This window comes from Triplophysa dalaica, chromosome 10, assembly GCF_015846415.1.
Source record: "Triplophysa dalaica isolate WHDGS20190420 chromosome 10, ASM1584641v1, whole genome shotgun sequence".
Lineage (NCBI taxonomy): Eukaryota > Metazoa > Chordata > Actinopteri > Cypriniformes > Nemacheilidae > Triplophysa > Triplophysa dalaica.
The window spans coordinates 8,086,750-8,107,289 of NC_079551.1; the positions used below are offsets into that span (position 1 = coordinate 8,086,750).

The 20,540-nt window shown below is 38.3% G+C and overlaps 2 protein-coding genes and 1 long non-coding RNA gene across 3 annotated transcripts; 2 read left to right on the forward strand and 1 right to left on the reverse strand.

Annotated features, from left to right (window-relative positions):
* Positions 1-5,071: 5,071 nt before the first annotated feature.
* Positions 5,072-6,819, forward strand: LOC130430712 (amine sulfotransferase-like). The gene is made up of 6 exons (XM_056759849.1): positions 5,072-5,301; positions 5,506-5,708; positions 5,779-5,905; positions 5,983-6,077; positions 6,153-6,333; positions 6,453-6,819. The coding sequence occupies exons 1-6, from the start codon at positions 5,136-5,138 to the stop codon at positions 6,566-6,568; spliced, it is 888 nt and encodes a 295-aa protein (XP_056615827.1). The 5' UTR covers positions 5,072-5,135; the 3' UTR covers positions 6,569-6,819.
* A 9,340-nt stretch (positions 6,820-16,159) lies between these two features.
* Positions 16,160-18,672, forward strand: LOC130430150 (amine sulfotransferase-like). Its single transcript, XM_056759134.1, has 6 exons — positions 16,160-16,346; positions 17,314-17,516; positions 17,588-17,714; positions 17,819-17,913; positions 17,989-18,169; positions 18,289-18,672. The coding sequence occupies exons 1-6, from the start codon at positions 16,178-16,180 to the stop codon at positions 18,402-18,404; spliced, it is 891 nt and encodes a 296-aa protein (XP_056615112.1). The 5' UTR covers positions 16,160-16,177; the 3' UTR covers positions 18,405-18,672.
* On the reverse strand, positions 18,485-20,319 carry LOC130430151 (uncharacterized). The gene is made up of 2 exons (XR_008907739.1): positions 20,160-20,319; positions 18,485-19,550 (listed from the first exon to the last, which is right to left on the reverse strand). It is a non-coding gene; the product is annotated as an uncharacterized LOC130430151 (long non-coding RNA).
* Between the last annotated feature and the right edge of the window lie 221 nt (positions 20,320-20,540).

Below are 20,540 nucleotides of genomic sequence, written 5' to 3' on the forward strand. Positions count from 1 at the left end.
AAGAAATTTAAAAATCTGTTGGTACCGATGATACACCGTTTGATAAAAAAATGTTAAAATGGAAGGCAAATTCCCTCCAACAATGTATAAAGCTAATATAGTATTAATCCCAAAACCGGGTAGAGACAAATTAAAGATGTCATTTTATCGTCCAATCTCGCTCATTCCATTGATATCCAAGATTATAAGCAAAATTCTTGCTAATAGATTAAAAAAACACATTTGCTCCATTATTCACAAAGATCAGACAGGTTTCATGCCCAACAGACATATATATTTCAATCTAAGAAGGCTTTTTAATATCTTGTATAGCAAGAAAAACCCTAAAACCTGTGTAATATCACTGGACGCTCAGAGAGCTTTTGACCAAATAGAATGGAAATATATGATGGCCACATACATTAAGTAAATTTGGATTCGGTGCAGGATTTATTAAGTGGATTGAAATAATTTATGCATTTCCAACAGCCTCCATAATTACCAACCAGGATGTCTCAAACTCATTTAAACTTTTCCGCGGTACACGACAGGGATGCCCCTTATCCCCCTTTTTATTTGCAATTTCTATGGAACCATTAGCCACTATTATCAGGCAACATCCTACTATTACTCCAATCACAGTGCAAGGCAGACCTCAACATATATCGCTTTATGCGGATGATGTTCTTTTATACATTAAGAATCCTGAACTATCTATCCCTCCATTACTTAAGGTTCTCGACCAATTTGGAAGGCTTTCTGGATTTACAATAAATTGGGAAAAAAGTGAATTAATGCCCGTCTCTGATGATATAGACAAAAAGTTCCTACAAAATGTCAAATTTAAAGTTGCAAATCACTCTTTTAAATACTTAGGTATAATTATAACTAAGAACCCTGACATGCTATTAAAATTAAATTGGAAAAAGAAAATTGAACAACTTAAAGACAACATTATGTATTGGAAAACTCTCCCTATGTCTATGGTTGGCAGAATCAATGCGATTAAAATGGTAGCACTTCCAAGATTTTTATATGTCTTCCAGGCGATTCCTTCCTTTATTCCCGTTCTCTTTTTTAAGCAACTTGAATCTATCATATCTAGTTTTATTTGGGCCAACAAAACTGCTAGGATTAGCAGAAAACATTTAAATAAAACAAAAGGTGAAGGAGGATTTAGTCTATCTAACTTTAAATTGTATTATTGGGCAGCTAATTTAAATGTTCTGATGTGGTGGAGGAAAGTTGGGTCTATTGACCCAGAAAACAAGCCAGAATGGCTGAAAATCGAAGAAGCCTTTTGTAATAAGACTTCCCTCCCAGCCTTGCTCAATAGTAAAGACAAAATAAATAGCACTAACTTTAATGGAAATATAATAATTTCTAATTCAATTAAAATATGGAAACAGATTAAGACACATCTGAAAATCCCAGATACATATCTAGATACCCCAATATGTAACAATCATACTTTCCCCCCTGGATTATCGGACGTGCTTTTTAATCATTGGAAGCATAAAGGGTTAGCAACGATTAGAGATCTTTATAAAGAAGGTATCTTCTGCTCCTTCGAACAGCTTAAACAACAGTTCTCTCTCACTCCTACAACTTTCTTTCGCTACTTACAGGTCAGAGATTATGTCAGGAAAAACATTGCTAACTTTGAAACGCTTAGTGCAAATCCCATTTTGGAGGCAATTGTTAATGTTACACCAGGGGAGAAGGGGAATGTGTCTCTGTTTTATAATTTATTATTGGGGGAAATAGAGAGTAATACGGATGCAATAAAGGGTGAATGGGAAAAGGAATTTGGTAACAACATTCCCGACGATGTGTGGAATGATTGCTTGCAGAACGTTCATACATGTTCTGTTAATGCAAGACATCATTTAATCCAATATAAGATAATACACAGGCTTCACTACTCCAAGACAAAACTTCACAGAATTTATCCAACAATTTCTCCTGTATGTAACAAATGTAAAATGACGGACGGCACATTGTTTCATTCTTTGTGGGCTTGCAGTTGAATACAGCCATTCTGGGATCGTATTTTCAAATTTCTCTCAAAGGTATATTCCACAAACATGGAACCAGACCCTTACATTGGTATATTAGGAGCAGAGAACGGATGCGGTGAACGTCACCAATCACAGGCCATATCGTTTTGTATGTTGCTTGCAAAGAGACTTCTACTACTGATGTGGAAATTAGATTCTGTTCCCACTTTTGAGATGTGGATAAGAGATTTGGGAAATATGTTGCATTTAGAGGAGCTGAGATTTACTTTAAGCAACAAAAGATCAACCTACAATAAGATATGGGAACAATTTAAAGTGCACTTACAAGAAGACTGAAATGATGCGCAGAGTTTGTTTGTTGTTTGTTTTCTCCCTATTTCTTCATTTCAATTAAAATCTGCGGCCGCTCACCAGAAAAGGTGATTATTCTGTACTCTTACCTTATTGCTTGTTAATGTACTCTATTACGTGAGCTGAATAGACCTTTTACCAAAATTGTAGGAATGTGGGTGGGGGACGGGAATGTAATGTTATACGGTAAAATGTTAATATCATTATTTGTTAACCAGGAACAGGCGTTAAAGTGTAATATTATTTTATGTTTGTAACAGCAAAAGGCACTGTACATGTAAGTTATGTTTTACTTGTGTGATGAAAATAAAAAAAAAATATATAAAAGAATAACATTATTATTTGTGTTTATCTATTATGTTGTGACAACAAGATTGTTTCCTAATATCAAAATTTAATCTACAACATCATCTGCTATGATGATGTTTGTTGCTGTTATTGGGGATAAAATAATTATTTTCAACATGCACATGTTGTCTTTGTTATACCCTTTAGTTTGCATAGAAAAATAGGTAACGCTTAAGATTAAGGCCTGCAATGTACCGCATAACTAAACAGAATTTAAAGAGTAACTAACTGTAACAATAATGTACCTTTACAGTACATATCTGTAGGTAACAGGGAACAATAGTCAAAGTTTGGGGAATAATGAAGTCAGGAAGTCTAAAAAATATTTCTAAGTATTTTTTAAACAAAGGGGTAATTGTTTTAATATAACGTGGTATAAATGACCTGCAGTATGCTGTACAACAATCTTAGCATGAACATAAACTCAACTTTTGTAATCACAAAATACCCATAAATAAACTACCGTGGATATTAACTTAGTATAGGGTTCTTATTTTATTATCATAGCAAATATGAAATACGAAATGATGCGCAAGCAAATGTATTTTCAGATTGTTGGTCACAAATTAATTTTATTATGAGCTTGTTTTTATGTGTAAAATTTGCAAAATCAATGTTGATATTTCGAGACTATAATCAAGTATTTCAAGAGCAGTTTGATTTGGATGTTTATATGGCATGCGGTATCTTCATACATATTGTTTTAATTTTCCTTACTCTTTGCCCTTTGTTACCCTCACTTTAGATATTGTTCCCCTTTACCTACAGATATGCACTGAATAGGTACATTATTGTTACAAGTAGTTACACTGTAAATACTATTTGATTATGTGGTACATTGCGGGCCGTAATCTGAAGCGTTACCGAAAAATATCATGTGTTGTATCTAGGGATGGGTACCGAAACTCGGTACTTTATCGGTCTCGGGGCTAAATTATAAAAGACCGAAGTATCGATAAACTCTGACGTTAACGGTTCTGCTGTCGGTACTGGAGAAATTAAGAAAAACATTTCTTATTTATTATTGATAAATTAACGTTAACTAGCATATTTTAACTGACCAACCATTTCTAATTTGCGATAATATTTAAGACATTTACCTGCATTTTCGTTATTCGCAATCTCGCACGCGAATTGTCCGTCTGTCCCACACTACACAGAGCTCGCGCTCACACAACACGAGAGCTTGCGCTTAATAGAGTGATGATCGCGGAGAGAATCAAACGGTCTAAAGTATGGTTACATTTCACTCGAGTGGATGCAGATAATGCTCGTTTCAACAAGTGCGACAAGATTTTTGCTTGTAAGAGCGGAAACACAAGCAATCTGGCAATACATCTTTCAAAAGTGCTTAATATGCAGACAGAGAAATGCAAAGTTTTCGACTGCCTAGCTACTATTTCATCATCTACGTCCTCATGTACATGTATACTTGCCTAGCAGTCTTCCTAAATTCCCCGACATAAATATTGCTTAAGTTTCCTTTAAATTAGTATGTAATCATTTAATAAACACACCTCACATTAAAAAATAGCCTACATATAATTTTTACAGAGTATTTTTTTCAGCAGTAGCCTAATTAAATCTTAAACATTAAAAATGCTTTCACAGTACTGCATTTAAAATGGATGAATAATAATAAATTATGCTTAAGAAATTATAAAGCAGAGCTTACCTAAAAATTAATTTGTGTTGATGAAATACATAAACTTTTATTTGTGTGTACTTTGCAAGAGGTTCCAAACCTATATAACTTAAGCCTAAACAGAGTTAACTACATTATGTGAATGTAAAGCTCCAGTTACAGTGAACCAATCCATTCCAGCATCTGGTCCAATTATGGTTATTATTAAACAACAACAAAAAACACAAACAAACTTAGGCCCACATCCACTTTATTTTATTTCTCTATGAATAATAGGCAGGTATCAGTCATCTTTTACCTGCATTAAGATATGTTGGGTCAGTAAAGAATGTTTTAAATAGTGAAAACAACACCAGCTTTAGTTTTGTCTTTTATAAAAAAACACAACAAAAAGTACCGATAAGAGTACCGTTAAAGTACCGGATCGATAAGTGGTATCGATAAAAGTAGTAATACCGTTAAAACCTTAACGATACCCATCCCTAGTTGTATCATAAGGCAACACAATTTTACTGTACGTAAATATAATGACCTTCCGTTGTAATATTATATAGCAATAAAAATGCATTCGGCATAATGTTATGAACCTTTTACAGGTTTTCAATTCAACTGAACTGAACTAAAGTGAACTTTAGTAACTTGTATTATTTGAAGTGTACAAATAAAGAGAGACAGGACCAAAGAAAGACTCGAGTTGATATATTCAGTCCAAAGTTTACCATAAACAAACAGACAGTGTAATTCCCTGTTTTTCAACCACATTATACATCTGATTTGGCTAGATCTCAGCAATGGCTCAGCAGGAATACAAGAAACTTAGTGACAAATTCTTCACATACAAAGGAATGGTATTTCCTATAGATGAGACACATGATCTTACCACAGATATTATTGACAGTTTAAAGGATTTTGAAATAAGAGATGATGATGTCTTTGCTGTTACCTTCCCAAAATCTGGTAAGTGACTGAAGATGCTGAGATGAAGTTAACAAAGTATTTTTACCTTCAAGAAAGTTCACTTCAGACTGATCATGTTTGGCGCTAATGCTACAAATGACTGAAGAAATTTGCCAACCCCAGTCAACGTATATTTTTAAGGAGTTTAGAATAAAGTGATGACAATGATGATGTTACTTTATGTTCTCATTTCCTCTTTCTTAGGTACGGTTTGGACCCAACGTATTATTACTTTACTCTATGAGGAAGATTTCCCTGACAAAGCAAATGAAACCACGTACCAGCAGATGCCTTGGCTGGAGTTTAGGCAAAAAGACATGGATTATGAGTCCCGTCCATCTCCAAGACTGTTCGCATCTCATTTACATGAGCAAATGGTGCCCAAAGGTTTGGAAGAAAAAGGAAAAGTACGTATGTGATAATCTATACGTTACAGTGACTTGCCTTTGCTTATACAGCACCACTTTTCCCCCCTAGATTATCTACGTGATGAGAAACCCTAAAGATGTCTTGGTGTCTTATTTCCATTTTGCAAATAAAATGAAGAGCCTGGAATCTGTGGAAAGCTACGACGAGTTGCTGGATCAGTTCTTCAGAGGATGGAGTAAGAGCCTTACACTTGAACTCTGTGCAAAGTCATTGAGAAATGTATAATTGTTTTAGGTTGTGTTTTTGGTTAAGTGGTCGGTGGATGTTGGTTCGATCACATCAGAGGATGGATCACAAACAAAGACAAATACAACATCTTGATCCTGACTTATGAAGAGATGATCAAGGTGTGAAATGCTCGGTTGATTTCTCATTCAAGTCTGATGTTTTGAAAAGACTTTAGTGTTTTCATCTTTTCTCAGGACCTCAGATCCGTCGTTGTGAAAATCTGTGAGTTTGTGGGGAAGAATCTGTCAGATGGAGCGATTGATAAAGTGGTTGAAAAAGCCACTTTCAGCAACATGAAGAAAGACCCCAAAGCCAACTACGAATTCCTCCCTGAGCAGATGACTGACCAGCCAAAAGGACTTTTTGTGCGAAAAGGTCAGAGAAAATGGAATAACCAAAAGTTTGGGTGTCATTATCATAAAGTTATTTAAAAGTTATTTTTATGTTTAATTTGATAACTTTTGTGGTAAAAATGTTTTTCAACTGTATTACAGGAACGGTTGGAGACTGGAAGAACTCATTGACCGTAGCACAAAGTGAGCGCTTTGACCAGGTTTACTACGATAGAATGAAAGATCTTCATCTGAAATTTAACTGGGACTTACACTGAAGAAATAATGTCATGAAATGTTATGAGTCTAACATATGAAGCCTGTATTTGACCACCAAAGGGATTTTCTCACTATACAGTTTTAATAAATGTATATTAATCATATAATGTAGAGCCACAGAAAAATATTCTGTGTTAATATACCTATATAGTGTTATATCAATTACAGCATCTGTTGAATTTTATCAGAAACAAACCTGTATAATGACATAAAGTCACCCAATAGCAATAAAAGACTTAGAGAATGCAAAGATGGATGAAAGTTGAGAATCTGTATTTAATAATATATTCAATTTGAACTTATCCCAACATAAATGTAAAAATATCAGTATTGTGTTTAATATGAATATTTGCGTATATTCCCAGATAACCACTGATTTCATATTATCCAAAAATTAAAAATAAATATCTCTTTTAAAGGTCCAGTGTATGAAATTTACGGCATCTAGGGGTAAGGTTGTGAATCAACCCTTTGGATAAGAAAGCCGCCCCCTTAGATACTGTTGCAACCTCAGACAAGCAGACAGAGTTAGAATGGCAGCTGCCAGTTTGAAAACCTTGTCTGAAGATGTTTTTGGACATTATGGAGACACTCCCGTCGAAGAGCATTCAAGTGAGACTTAAATATGTCATGAAGAGATGGATAAAAGATTTTCAAAAAATATGTTGGATAAGATTAATTTGGAATCGAGGGTTTACATGTCACAGGTCGGAGCGGACCACAGGTGTCGTGAGTCACGCCCCTTCCTTGTTTCCCCCTCGAGGAGGTCCCAAGAACACCCCAATGACCAGACACACAAGACAACCAGTAATTAAAAGATTAAAACCACTTTATTAAATTACTAAAAAAAGGTTATTGTGGAAGGGAAGCTAAAATCCAATTCTCCGATTGGGGAGTAACAGTCTCGGGTCTCTTAAGCTCAGTCACGGGAGATCTCAGGTGAGCCCTTCACTCCTTTTTCCTTTGGGCTATACAGGCGGGTGTACAACACAATATGCTGGCTTTAGCTTTGGGCATAAGGCAAGTACATCAAAGTAACTGGGGCTTCACTTGGGCATACAGGCGGGTGTACAACACAATATGCTAGCTTTAGCTTTGGGCATAAGGAAAGTACATCAAAGTAACTGGGGCTTCACTTGGGCATACAGGCGGGTGTACAACACAATATGCTAGTTTTAGCTCCGGGCATAAGGCAAGTACATCAAGGTAACTGGGGCTTCACTTGGGCATACAGGCGGGTGTACAACACAATATGCTAGCTTTAGCTTCGGGCATAAGGTAGGTACATCAAGGTAACTGGGGCTTCACTTGGGCATACAGGCGGGTGTACAACACAATATGCTAGCTTTAGCTTCGAGCATAAGGTAGGTACATCAAGGTAACTGGGGCTTCACTTGGGCATACAGGCGGGTGTACAACACAATATGCTAGCTTTAGCTTCGGGCATAAGGTTAGTACATCAAGGTAACTGGGACTTCACTTGGGCATACAACACAATATGCTGGCTTTAACTTCGGGCATAAGCTTACGGTGAATCGCTAGCACATAAAGAAAGGTAAGGTGTCGTCGACGGCATATAATTTGAGATGGTTTCTTCGCCCGCCTCAGCACTCTCTTCTTTTACAGGGTTTCGACAGGCCTGAAAGGTGGTTGTTGACGACACAAATACAGCACCACACTGCAATTTTCTAGTGCATACACTCACAGCAACGGACAGAGACTCACCCACTGCATTCCACACACTCTTGGTGAATTTAGGGTCACAACCCCATCTGACTCAAGACTCATCCTGGAAATCGTAGAGGACTGATGCAACGAATATTCCTTTAAAGCGTCACCGCCACGACTCCCCAAATTTTTGCTCTCGCTCTCTGGTCCCGGCTCACCCACAATCCTCCTCCACAGTGGGGCCGCACAATTACTATGCCACAAACTCACAAATAGTTCACTCTAAAGGATATTGTTGCTGTACGATGGTTTAGGGTACTCACACCGTTATTAACCAGAGGCCTCTTTTCCCCTCTGCTTCCCAGCTCTTGGATACTCCTCCAGCTGTTACATAACCCGTCGAAAGGGCCTCCTTCGGCGGTACTTCCAGTGAGTCTTCCTGTTTCCAACCACTCAAAGTTTGTTACACATGTCCATAAAGTATTTCACAGTCAAGTAGACATCCCAATATACTCAGCCCAGTTTCTGTTTCTGCCGAATCCTTGTCTCCGTCTTCGCCCAGCCCACAATATCCTCCGCCTTCTTCCTGCTGCACTCGCCCAAACACTCCAACTCACTCGCCGAAACGGCTGGAATAAAAGACCTCCTCTCTGCAGTTTCTGAGGCCCTCTTTATCCTCCTGCTGCTCTTCATACTGCCCAATCCGCGATCGCGCCGGTCATCTAACCACCTGCGAGCGATAAACCCCTGATTTCTTTTCCCGAAAGTATCCGGTGTTTGAGGATTACGGTCTGGGCGGAACCAATCTCCGTCGTTTTTTCGTTCCGCCCTTACAAAGTCACCCCGTGACATCCTCCTCCGCCAATCCGTTCTAGTCCCTAGAACGTTCTTCTGCCCACTCACCGTAACGTGCAGGGGGGCGTCCTCGGTTCTCTCGCTGGGACCGCCGAGGTGGCGAAACAGGGTCAACTCTGGCTACTCGACCAGTCTCTTCCCGGTCCCTCCGGACCCTGGTCATCTGTATCCGGCGACAATCAGCCACAACGCGTTCCCATTCTTGTCGTTCTGCGGGCAGTATTTTCCAAACGGGCTTAACCCGAAATATTTCCTCCCAACACTCCGAGAAGACATTCATACCTAGGAGGGCTCTATGAGTTCCCAAGCAGTGGTCTTGGACGATGATCACTCCTTTCTGGGTCACAACAATTCCGTGAATTTCCAAATCCGCTAATCTGTAGCCAATATAGGGGATGTCTAACCCATTTGCTCCCTTCAGGGTAAGCCAGGGGGCCTCTGTGCCTTGCACATTCTGTTTCCCAAACAGCTCTTGTGACAGACTCTCAGAAAATAGGGTGACTTGCGATCCAGTGTCAACGAGACATTGCACCTTGATGCCACACACTTGGACCTCCACTACAGGGCTATGCCCAATCATCTTGTCCTTCGAGCCAGCTTCTATGGATGGGTCAACTAAGGGGGTCCCGACCACACGACCCACTGTGGCCGGTCGACCTAAAAAAAACCCTCCGAGCCTCTTCGGGGACCACACTATCGACTGTAGTGGCCAGGTTTTCCGCAACGGTTACAAATCGGTCGCCCCTGTTCATCCCACTCAAATCGAGGGCGGTCAGGTCGGCTAGACCGCCTTCCTAGGTCTTGGCCACCCTCTGAATATACACGGCCTCGGGGGGTCGGCCCTTCCTCTTGCCTCGAAGTGCCGAGTCGCAGTTCCTCCAAAAGGGTTTTAGACAACTCTGTTATTTGTTCACGGACATCCTTGAGGAGCTCCGTTTTCAGGGCCTGTTTCCAGCCGGCTGCTGCTGGAACAAACGTTGCAGTACCACTTACGGCCGCACACACAGGGGGATCTTTTACTTCGGCCTGATCTATCTCCAGGGCCACCGCCTCCTTCAGGTCCTCGAATGTAAGCTCCGGGTCTCTTCGGAACTGCACTCGCAGGCTCTGACGTACTGGGCCTTCTCTCAACCCCAGCAGAAATTGGTCTCTCAGCAAGGTCTCTCCATCCCCGAGACCATGATCTTGGCGTACTTGTAGCCTTGTGAACTGCTCTCGTAGTCGCAGTGCAAAAGCTCTGATAGGTTGTCGGGGGCCTTGCTTACAGTTAAAGAACTGGGATCTAAGGACAGCTACTGGGGTGGTATCTCCATATTGTTCCGTCAAGAACTGGAAGACGGTTTGAGCGGTGGCTCGGACGGCCTCGGGGGCGGCCTGGACTTCCTGCCGTGCTTCCCCCTCTAGAGAATTTAGAACAAATTGCAGCTGCTGTGCCGCACTCAACCCTTGAATCCCGGCCAAGTATTCGATCTGAGCTTTCCATTCGGCTAATCGTACCTCAGACTCAGTTCCGCCATACTTCTGGATCCAGGGGTTCCCCATGAACACTGGAATGACTCGGGGGAGGGCCTCTGGCAACTCGTGGTCGGCCATTGGGGGACCTTGGTCGCTCAACCCGAGATGGAACCCTGGCGACTACGCCAAAAATCTGTCACAGGTCGGAGCGGACCACAGGTGTCGTGAGTCACGCCCCTTCCTTGTTTCCACCTCGAGGAGGTCCCAAGAACACCCCAATGACCAGACACACAAGACAACCAGTAATTAAAAGATTAAAACCACTTTATTAAATTACTAAAAAAAGGTTATTGTGGAAGGGAAGCTAAAATCCAATTCTCCGATTGGGGAGTAACAGTCTCGGGTCTCTTAAGCTCCGTCACGGGAGATCTCAGGTGAGCCCTTCACTCCTTTTTCCTTTGGGCTATACAGGCGGGTGTACAACACAATATGCTGGCTTTAGCTTTGGGCATAAGGCAAGTACATCAAAGTAACTGGGGCTTCACTTGGGCATACAGGCGGGTGTACAACACAATATGCTAGCTTTAGCTTCGGGCATAAGGTAGGTACATCAAGGTAACTGGGGCTTCACTTGGGCATACAGGCGGGTGTACAACACAATATGCTAGCTTTAGCTTCGAGCATAAGGTAGGTACATCAAGGTAACTGGGGCTTCACTTGGGCATACAGGCGGGTGTACAACACAATATGCTAGCTTTAGCTTCAGGCATAAGGTTAGTACATCAAGGTAACTGGGACTTCACTTGGGCATACAGGCGGGTGTACAACACAATATGCTGTCTTTAACGTCGGGCATAAGCTTACGGTGAATCGCTGCCACATAGAGAAGAAAGGTAAGGTGTCGTCGACGGCATATTATTTGAGATGGTTTCTTCGCCCGCCTAAGCATTGTCTTCTTTTACAGGGTTTCGTCAGGCCTGAAAGGTGGTTGTTGACGACACAAATACAGCACCACCCTTCAATTTTCCAGTGCATACACTCACAGCAACAGACAGAGACTCACCCACTGCACTCCACACACTCTTGGTGAATTTAGGGTCACAACCCCATCTGACTCAAGACTCGTCCTGGAAATCGTAGAGGACTGATGCAACGAATATTCCTTTAAAGCGTCACCGCCACGACTCCCCAAATTTTTGCTCTCGCTCACTGGTCCCGGCTCACCCACAATCCTCCTCCACAGTGGGGCCGCACAATTACTATGCCACAAACTCACAAGGCTCACAAATAGTTCACTCTAAAGGATATTGTTGCTGTACGATGGTTTAGGGTACTCACACCGTTATTAACCAGAGGCCTCTTTTCCCCTCTGCTTCCCAGCTCTTGGATACTCCTCCAGCTGTTACATAACCCGTCGAAAGGGCCTCCTTCGGCAGTACTTCCAGTGAGTCTTCCTGTTTCCAAGTTTGTTACACATGTCCATAAAGTATTTCACAGTCAAGTAGACATCCCAATATACTCAGCCCAGTTTCTGTTTCTGCCGAATCCTTGTCTCCGTCTTCGCCCAGCCCACAATATCCTCCGCCTTCTTCCTACTGCACTCGCCCAAACACTCCAACTCACTCGCCGAAACGGCTGGAATAAAAGACCTCCTCTCTGCAGTTTCTGAGGCCCTCTTTATCCTCCTCCTGCTCTTCATACTGCCCAATCCGCGATCGCGCCGCTCATTTAACCACCTGCGAGCGATAAACCCCTGATTTCTTTTTCCGAATTTCCCGGAAGTATCCGGTGTTTGAGGATTACGGTCTGGGCGGAACCAATCTCCGTCGTTTTTTCGTTCCGCCCTTACAAAGTCACCCCGTGACATCCATTCACAATGGAAGTAGTCGTCATGAATACGATCGCATATTACAACATCCAGGATCAACACTCCACATATAACACAGGGGAAAATTAATTATTTTTTATTAATTTATAATTTATTTTGCACCAGTGTTTTATGGAGAGGCACAGAAATGTAATTAGACCTTAGTTTATGTGTTTTTGACCAACACTGTACATGACGTGAGAACAGTTAGCTATTTAGGTTTGTACATATTGTAGTCTGTTATTTTTAAATATTATTTACTGTAATTATGGGCTACGCTCTAATTTCTGTTAATATTGCAATTAGGCAAAGATACTTGAAAGAGTTCAAAGAGATAGAGTCAGAGAGAGAAGTATTATTGATCCAGCAGGAACTTTGATTCGACGGAGGCGTGTCATCGGTTTATTTTAGCATTGAATATTACATTATTAAAACCAAATGTTGTGACGGTTAACATTAGTTAATAATATGAACTTACATGAATAACAGTTCTGACGTGAACTAACATTAGCAAGGATTAATAAATGCTGTAAAACTAAAATGTATTCATTGTAAGCTAATGTATTTACTAATGTTAACTAATAGCACGTTATTGTAAAGTGTTACCACAATTTCTTAACACAAATCCTCAAAAAGCATAAACAAACTATTTTAATTGTTTATACTGCAGAATGTTTGACACTGGTATTTTTCTCAATTTTAAAATCAATGAGAGTTATATAAAAAAATCATGTCTTATTAAAGTATATTGTATGAAGTAGCCTGTGTGCCTTAACATGTAAATGTAATTAACTAATTAACAACTTGCAAGTCAAATCTGACAAAGTTGTTGATCACAAACTAATCGGGTCTCATTTAGACTCATTTACATCTTTCTTCAAGAAATTATTATTAAAGGTATCATTCAATTATTCTTTAGTGTGGTCAGGAAAGGTCTCATCCATACCGCATATACACTCTAACCCATGGTGTCCAACGTGGTGTCTGCGGGCACCTGGAAGCCCGCATGAACTCTGTACCGGGCCGTTTAGTCACCTGTCAATGTCGTCATATCTGCCTTACACTTTTTTTTAAGATGTATCCCTTTTTCTCAAAGACATAATACATCGATGTTACATCCCATTTGCCAGAGAGAGAGAGAGAAAAAAAAGAAATATAATCACTAAATAAAGTGAAGTGTTTTTAAAATATTACATGTTTCAGAGCTTTTTTGTTATCCAATTGTTTAAGTGTCATAACATTATTTTTAATCATTAACAAAGTGTGAAATGTTTGGTTTACATGAGGCCCATTTCGATTTATGTAAATTATATTTAGCTAATACAACAAATAACTGTATAATATATTGTTCTTTGCTTTGCAAAAGCAAAATCAAAAGCGAATCACTATAATGATGATTTGTTGAAATTTCAACATTACTTCTATATTTTCTCAATATTAATAGCAGGTGCAAAAGTGATAGTGATGCAATAAATTTAACATTGACAGATCAACTATTTTTAACATGGTTTCTTTAAATGCTGAATTAAAAAAAATCAACGAAGAGCTACAAACCTGCATATTAAATACACTTGGCTATGTTGAAACAGAACAGCTGTTTAAATGTAAGATACAGTATAACAAAGAAAAGTAGCTGTAAATAGAGGCTGCAATCATGTGAACCAAGTCTTTTATATAAAGGTAATGTAAAATTGGACGACACACCCGCATCCCATGTTAATCAAGCAAAGATTGAAGGATACGCTCCGGTCCGCTCGAATGGATTGTTAAAAGAACAATCCATTCAGAACTTCTGTGCCTGAGTGTTCGTCATGTGGCTGGTTGGATTATCCTGTAATACACCTAAAATAAATAACACTGCTAGTTAATTCTTGCACCGTTTTGCAACTTGACAAAGCACAGACTCACTAGTACGAACAGTTTGTTAAATGTGACTGCATGTGACATTCAGGTTAATATTTGGTTACCTAAACGCTGATTTCTATCTTTGACATGAATATATATAGTATCTCAATGTTTAAGATATCGATTCATTTAATCAAATTTTCTTTACATTACAATCTTTACATTGTAAACAGATTTTTACTTAAAAAACAGTAAATAGCCTTACAAACAATTGCTAGGGTGACTTTCTAATTGTACTGTATAGCTTTACATTTACATGCTGTGTCTCAGCTCAGGTGCTCAGGTGACACAAGATCTACAGAACTCACATTTGAAGTTCTTGCATTGATCCATTTATGCAACACAGGGGCCATCGTATACATTTGTATATACATATCATATACATTTTAGGCAGTCTTTTCAAGTATCATCCTTTTGCAGAATTAAAATTAGGTGATGGATGTGTAACGGTATATAGCTGTGTGTGGGCTGGTGATAATGACTGGAGATGAAGTGATTATACAGATGGTGTCTGATGACTGGAGATGAAGTAGATCTTAAGCCGGTGTCTGTGCTGTTGATGATGACTGGAGATGAGTTTGGACTAAGGCTGGTGTCTGTGCTGCTGATGACTGAAGATGAGGTGGAAATACAGCTGCTGTCTGTGAAGCTGCCAGGTGATGATGCTTGTTTGTCCCTGGACCAGTGATGGTGCAACAACTGTGGTTTGGGCCTGTGTTGAGTTCTTAGGAGAACAAGAAACACAATGTACATCCAAACAAAAGACTAGTCGTACCAGCTATCCTGAATGTAAAACAAATCTAAATTTTGACTATGTATTGTTATAAGTCCATTAGTTTCAAGTAAAATCAGCATCTACTATTTAAAATTATATTGTTTTTCCTAAAATTATAATAACTTAAAAACGAAAAGATGATACCGACAAAAAATATTCTGTCTAGATCTTTTGGAATATGATACCTTACCTGATCAGACTGAGACAGGCTGAAGATAGACGGACACAAGTAGATGATTCCGTCAATAAGAAGCAAGTAAAGTACCGAACCACTCAATGCCTGGCTCCATTGTAGGTTTTACAAGATGTGTTACCTTGACCGGCAGATGTCAGCAAATGCAAATCAGAAAAACATTACAGCAAACAACGTTTTAATTATTTCTCATTGTGGACTGTAATATTTCAAAAGCAGTGATATAAAAATGTACTGGTATAAGAAGTAAAGGTTTGAGGACAAATTCAAGTCAAGGGACCTTTTACACAGGAGGGCCTTCCTGTCAAAAGTGTACCCCTGGTTTTAAAATATCATCAGCATGGGCTCAACCTGCCGAAGCAATTGCAGGAACTATTATTTTATAAAGTTATAAAGTAAAGTTATAAAGATGTGGTTCCTGAACTTTTAATAGTTCAGCAATTTGGCAACATGTTGTTCCTGATAAAGCTACTGAGCTTGAGACTATGTAAGCACCATTTTTTGTCTTTACGCTAAAAAAAATACATTTTATAACCAACATTTGCTTCAACTTTGGTACGTTTAAGTACTTTTGGATACTTTAAGACATTTACTCAAGTATTGTTTAAACATCACTATGCTCACACAAAACATAACAAACATCAACACAAGGGAAAAAGCAAAGACACACTAGACTGACAGGTTTTATAATGTTCATGTGCATTTCACTAGTTTTTCCATTAATGCCAACTGACCTTTATTACATTTCTTAGTTGTGTACAAAGAAAAGTCACATACAGTACAACTCGAGAAAGATTCATGGTGTTACATTAAGTCTAATGTTTACCCGTTTCCTAACAGATCAAATATAAAAAACTTTTCTTGGTGTTCATTTGGATCATAATTCAGAAATGGCTCAGCAGGAATACAAGATGCTCAGCGACAAACTCTTCACATATAAAGGAATGGTGTTTCCTGCAAATAATGAATGGTGTCAAGTTAATCCAGACTATCTTGACAGTTTACAGAATTTTGAAATAAGAGATCATGATGTCATTGTCATTACTTTCCCAAAGTCGGGTGAGTTAAGGGAAATGCTGAAAGAAAGTAAAGGTTTCCAAGTCTATGTAGTGTTAAGAATAACCTTATTATTTGTGTTTATCTATTACTTGACAATAACATTGTGTCCTAATATATCAAAATTCTATACAATTAGTCTTTAAAGTGTTGTGATGGTGTTTGTTGCTGTTTTTGAAGAAATATTTTACACATGCAGGGCTTTACTTTGCTGTTATTCTGGTTTTTAATTTGCATTACAAAAAATATCACACGTTGTATCATAAAACGACACAAATTGACTGTACGTTAATATAATGACCTTCCGTTGTCATATTTATGACACTGCTTTCTGCATAATATTATGTGCCTTTGACTGGTTTAAAAGGCAACTGAACTGAACTAAAGTGAACTTTACTAACTTGTCTTATTCGAAATGTACATATAAAGACAGACAGGACCAAATAAATACTCAAGTTGATATATTAAGTCAAAAGCAGCCAGAAACAAACAATATAAATATTAAACAATATAAATACAACATAAATCCCGTTTTTTTCAACAGGGATTAGATCTAGATCTGATCCGGCTCAGTTAATTCTCAGCAATGGCTCAGCAGGAATACAAGAAACCTAGTGACAGATTCTTTATATACAAAGGAATGGTGTTTCCTATAGAAGAGACGCATGATCTCACCACAGATATTATTGACAGTTTAAAGGATTTTGAAATAAGAGATGATGACGATTCTGCTGTTACCTTGTGACTATAGATGGTGAGATGAAGTTAATAATTTTTTTCACATTCAAGAAAGTTCACTTCAGCCTGATCATGTTTGTGTTTGGTGCTAATGCTAAAAATGACTATGAAGAAAATTCCCACAACCGCTCAAGCGCTGTCGACGTATATTTTTAAGGATTTCTTAACGCAGTTTAGAATAAAGTGATGGATATGATGTTGTTACTTTATGTTCTCATTTCCTCTTTCTTAGGTACGGTTTGGACCCAACGTATTATGACTTTACTCTATGAGGAAGATTTCCCTGACAAAGCAAATGAACCCACGTACCAGCAGATGCCTTGGCTGGAATTTTGGCGAAAAGACATGGATTATAAATCCCGTCCGTCTCCAAGACTGTTCGCATCTCATTTACATGAGCACATGGTACCCAAAGGTTTGGAAGAAAAAGGAAAAGTACGTATGCGATAATCTATACGTTACAGTAACTTGCCATTGCTTATACTGTATCACGTTTTTGTTACTAGATTATCTACGTGATGAGAAACCCTAAAGATGTCTTGGTGTCTTATTTCCATTTTGCAAATAAAATGAGGAACCTGGAATCTGTGGAAAGCTACGACAAGTTGCTGGATCAGTTCTTCAGAGGATGGAGTAAGAGCCTTACAGAACTTTACTGAACCATTAAACTCTGAGCATGTTCACTGAGAAATGTATTGTGTTATGAAGCTCTAAGGGTTATTTTGTTTTTGGATTAGTGCTCGGTGGATGTTGGTTCGATCACATCAGAGGATGGATCTCAAACAAAGACAAATACAACATCTTGATCCTGACTTATGAAGATATGATCAAGGTGAGAAATGTTCGGTTGGTTTCTCATTCAAGTCTTTTGTTTTGAAAATATTTTAGTGTTTCCATCTTTTCTCAGGACCTCCGATCCATCGTTGTGAAAATCTGTGAGTTTGTGGGGAAGAATCTGTCAGATGAAGCGATTGATAAAGTGGTTGAAAAGGCCACATTCAGCAACATGAAGAAAGACCCCAAAGCCAACTACGAATTCCTCCCTGAGCTGATGACTGACCAGCCAAAAGGACTTTTTGTGCGAAAAGGTCAGAGAAAATGGAATAACCAAAAGTTTGGGTGTCATTATAATAAAGTTATTTAAAAGTTATTTTTATGTTTAATTTGATAACTTTTGTGGTAAAAATGTTTTTCAACTGTATTACAGGAACGGTTGGAGACTGGAAGAACTCATTGACCGTAGCACAAAGTGAGCGCTTTGACCAGGTTTACTACGATAGAATGAAAGATCTTCATCTGGAATTTGACTGGGACTTACACTGAAGAAATGATGTCATGAAATGTCATGAGTTTAACATATGAAGCCTGTTTTTGACCACCAAAGGGATTTTCTCACTATACAGTTTTAATGAATGTATATTAATCATATAATGTAGAGCCACAGAAAAATAAGAGACCACACCAGGCTTTACTCAGCATTTCTCTGTGTGTTATATCAATTACAGCATCTGTTGAATTTTATCAGAAACAAACCTGGATAATGACATAAAGTCACCCAATAGCAATAAAAGACTTAGAGAATGCAAAGATGGATGAAAGTTGAGAATCTGTATTATTTAATAATATATTCAATTTGAAACTTATCCCAACATAAATGTAAAAATATCAGTATTGTGTTTAACATGAATATTTGCGTATATTCCCAGATAACAACTGCTTTTATATTATCCAAAATTTAAATATAAATATCCATTTTAAAGGTCCATCCATCTAACATCCATCTATCCATCCATTTTCTTCCGCTTATCTGGGGACGGGTCGTGGGGGCAGCAGTCTAGGCAGGCTATTTTAAAGGTCCAGTTTATTAATTTTTTTGGCATCTAGGGGTAAGGTTGTGAATTGACCCATTGGATAAGTAAGCTGCCCCCTTAGATACTGTTGCTACCTCAGACAAGCAGACAGAGTTTGAAAACCTTGTCAGAAGATGTTTCTGGACATTTTAGACACACTCCCATCGAAGAGCATTCAAGTGAGACTTAAATATGCCATGAAGGGATGTATAAAAGATTTTGAAAAAATATGTTGGATAACAAGATTGATTTGGAATTGAGGGTTTACATTCACAATGCCTTAAAATGTAAATGTAATTAACATATAAAATCAAGCAGTTAAAAAATAACTCCTTGCAAGGCAAATCTGACAAAGTTGTTGATCACAAACTAATCGGGTCTCATTTAGACTCATTTACATTTTTCTTCAAGAAATTATTATTTAAGGTATCATTAAATTATTCTTTAGTGTGGTCAGGAAAGGTCTCATCCTTACCGCATATACACTCTAACCCATGGTGTCCAACGTGGTGTCTGCGGGCACCTGGAAGCCCGCATGAACTCTTTACTGGGCCATTTAGTCGCCTGTCAATGTCTTCATATCTGCCTTACCCTTTTTTTTAGCTGTATCCCTTTTTTTCTAATACATCAATGTTACATCCCATTTGCCAGAGAGAGAGAGAAAAAAAGAAAAATAATCACTAAATAAAGTGAAGTGCTTTTAAACTATTGCATGTTTTCAGAGCTGTTTTGTTATCCAATTGTTTAAGTGTCATAACATCATTTTTAATCATTAACAAAGTGTGAAATGTTTGGTTTACATGAGGCCCATTTCGATTTATGTAAATTATATTTAACTAATACAATAAATAACTGTGTAATATATTGTTCTTTGCGTTGTATATTATAATTTCGTTATTTTGTTATTTTTTTGTTTTCAAAATAACAACATGCATCAAAAACACTCATTTCCACCTTAGTTCCCTATTTCCGGTTTATATAATTTTCCAAGTCTTTCCAAAATAATCTTGAATAGATAAAATGGTAAAAATGAATGTTTAATTGTTTCTTTTTACATCCCACAAAATTCAAATATATATGATATGTCCAGTTTAAATTTTTCTAAAACGTGGATAAGAGGATAAAATCTATGCAAAATGTTATACGATACCATTACATGGGTCTAATGCATTATAATAACAAAATGATTTCATCAAACGCAACATTAAATACAACTTTTTTACTTTACCTATTCAGCAAACATGATTTCTCGTTCCCGTCTGATTGATGTATCAGCGTTATCATCAGCGGTGGAGTTGAAGACAGCATATCCCATCATTCCACGCTTCTACACAGCGTCATCAAGCTGCGCGATTGTTATTGTTTTGATCGTGCGCCATCTAGCGGAAATTTCTACAAACTGTACCTTTAAAGAAAACTTAACATTAAAATACATAAAATACAAAAAGCAAAATCAAAAGCGAATCACTATAATGATGATTTGTTGAAATTTCAACATTACTTCTATATTTTGTCAACATTAATAGCAGGTGCAAAAGTGATAGTGATGCAATGCAATTAACATTCACAGATCAACTATTTTTTAACATGGTTTCTTTAAATGCTGAAT

Bases quoted from the DNA above. Each gene is read 5' to 3' on its own strand.
- LOC130430150 (XM_056759134.1), top strand. From the start codon at position 16,178: ATGGCTCAGCAGGAATACAAGATGCTCAGCGACAAACTCTTCACATAT. The intron at 17,517-17,587 runs GTACGTATGCGA...TTTTGTTACTAG, and splicing joins GTTTGGAAGAAAAAGGAAAA to ATTATCTACGTGATGAGAAA. The intron at 18,170-18,288 runs GTCAGAGAAAAT...ACTGTATTACAG, and splicing joins AGGACTTTTTGTGCGAAAAG to GAACGGTTGGAGACTGGAAG.
- LOC130430712 (XM_056759849.1), top strand. From the start codon at position 5,136: ATGGCTCAGCAGGAATACAAGAAACTTAGTGACAAATTCTTCACATAC. The intron at 6,078-6,152 runs GTGTGAAATGCT...ATCTTTTCTCAG, and splicing joins CTTATGAAGAGATGATCAAG to GACCTCAGATCCGTCGTTGT. The intron at 6,334-6,452 runs GTCAGAGAAAAT...ACTGTATTACAG, and splicing joins AGGACTTTTTGTGCGAAAAG to GAACGGTTGGAGACTGGAAG.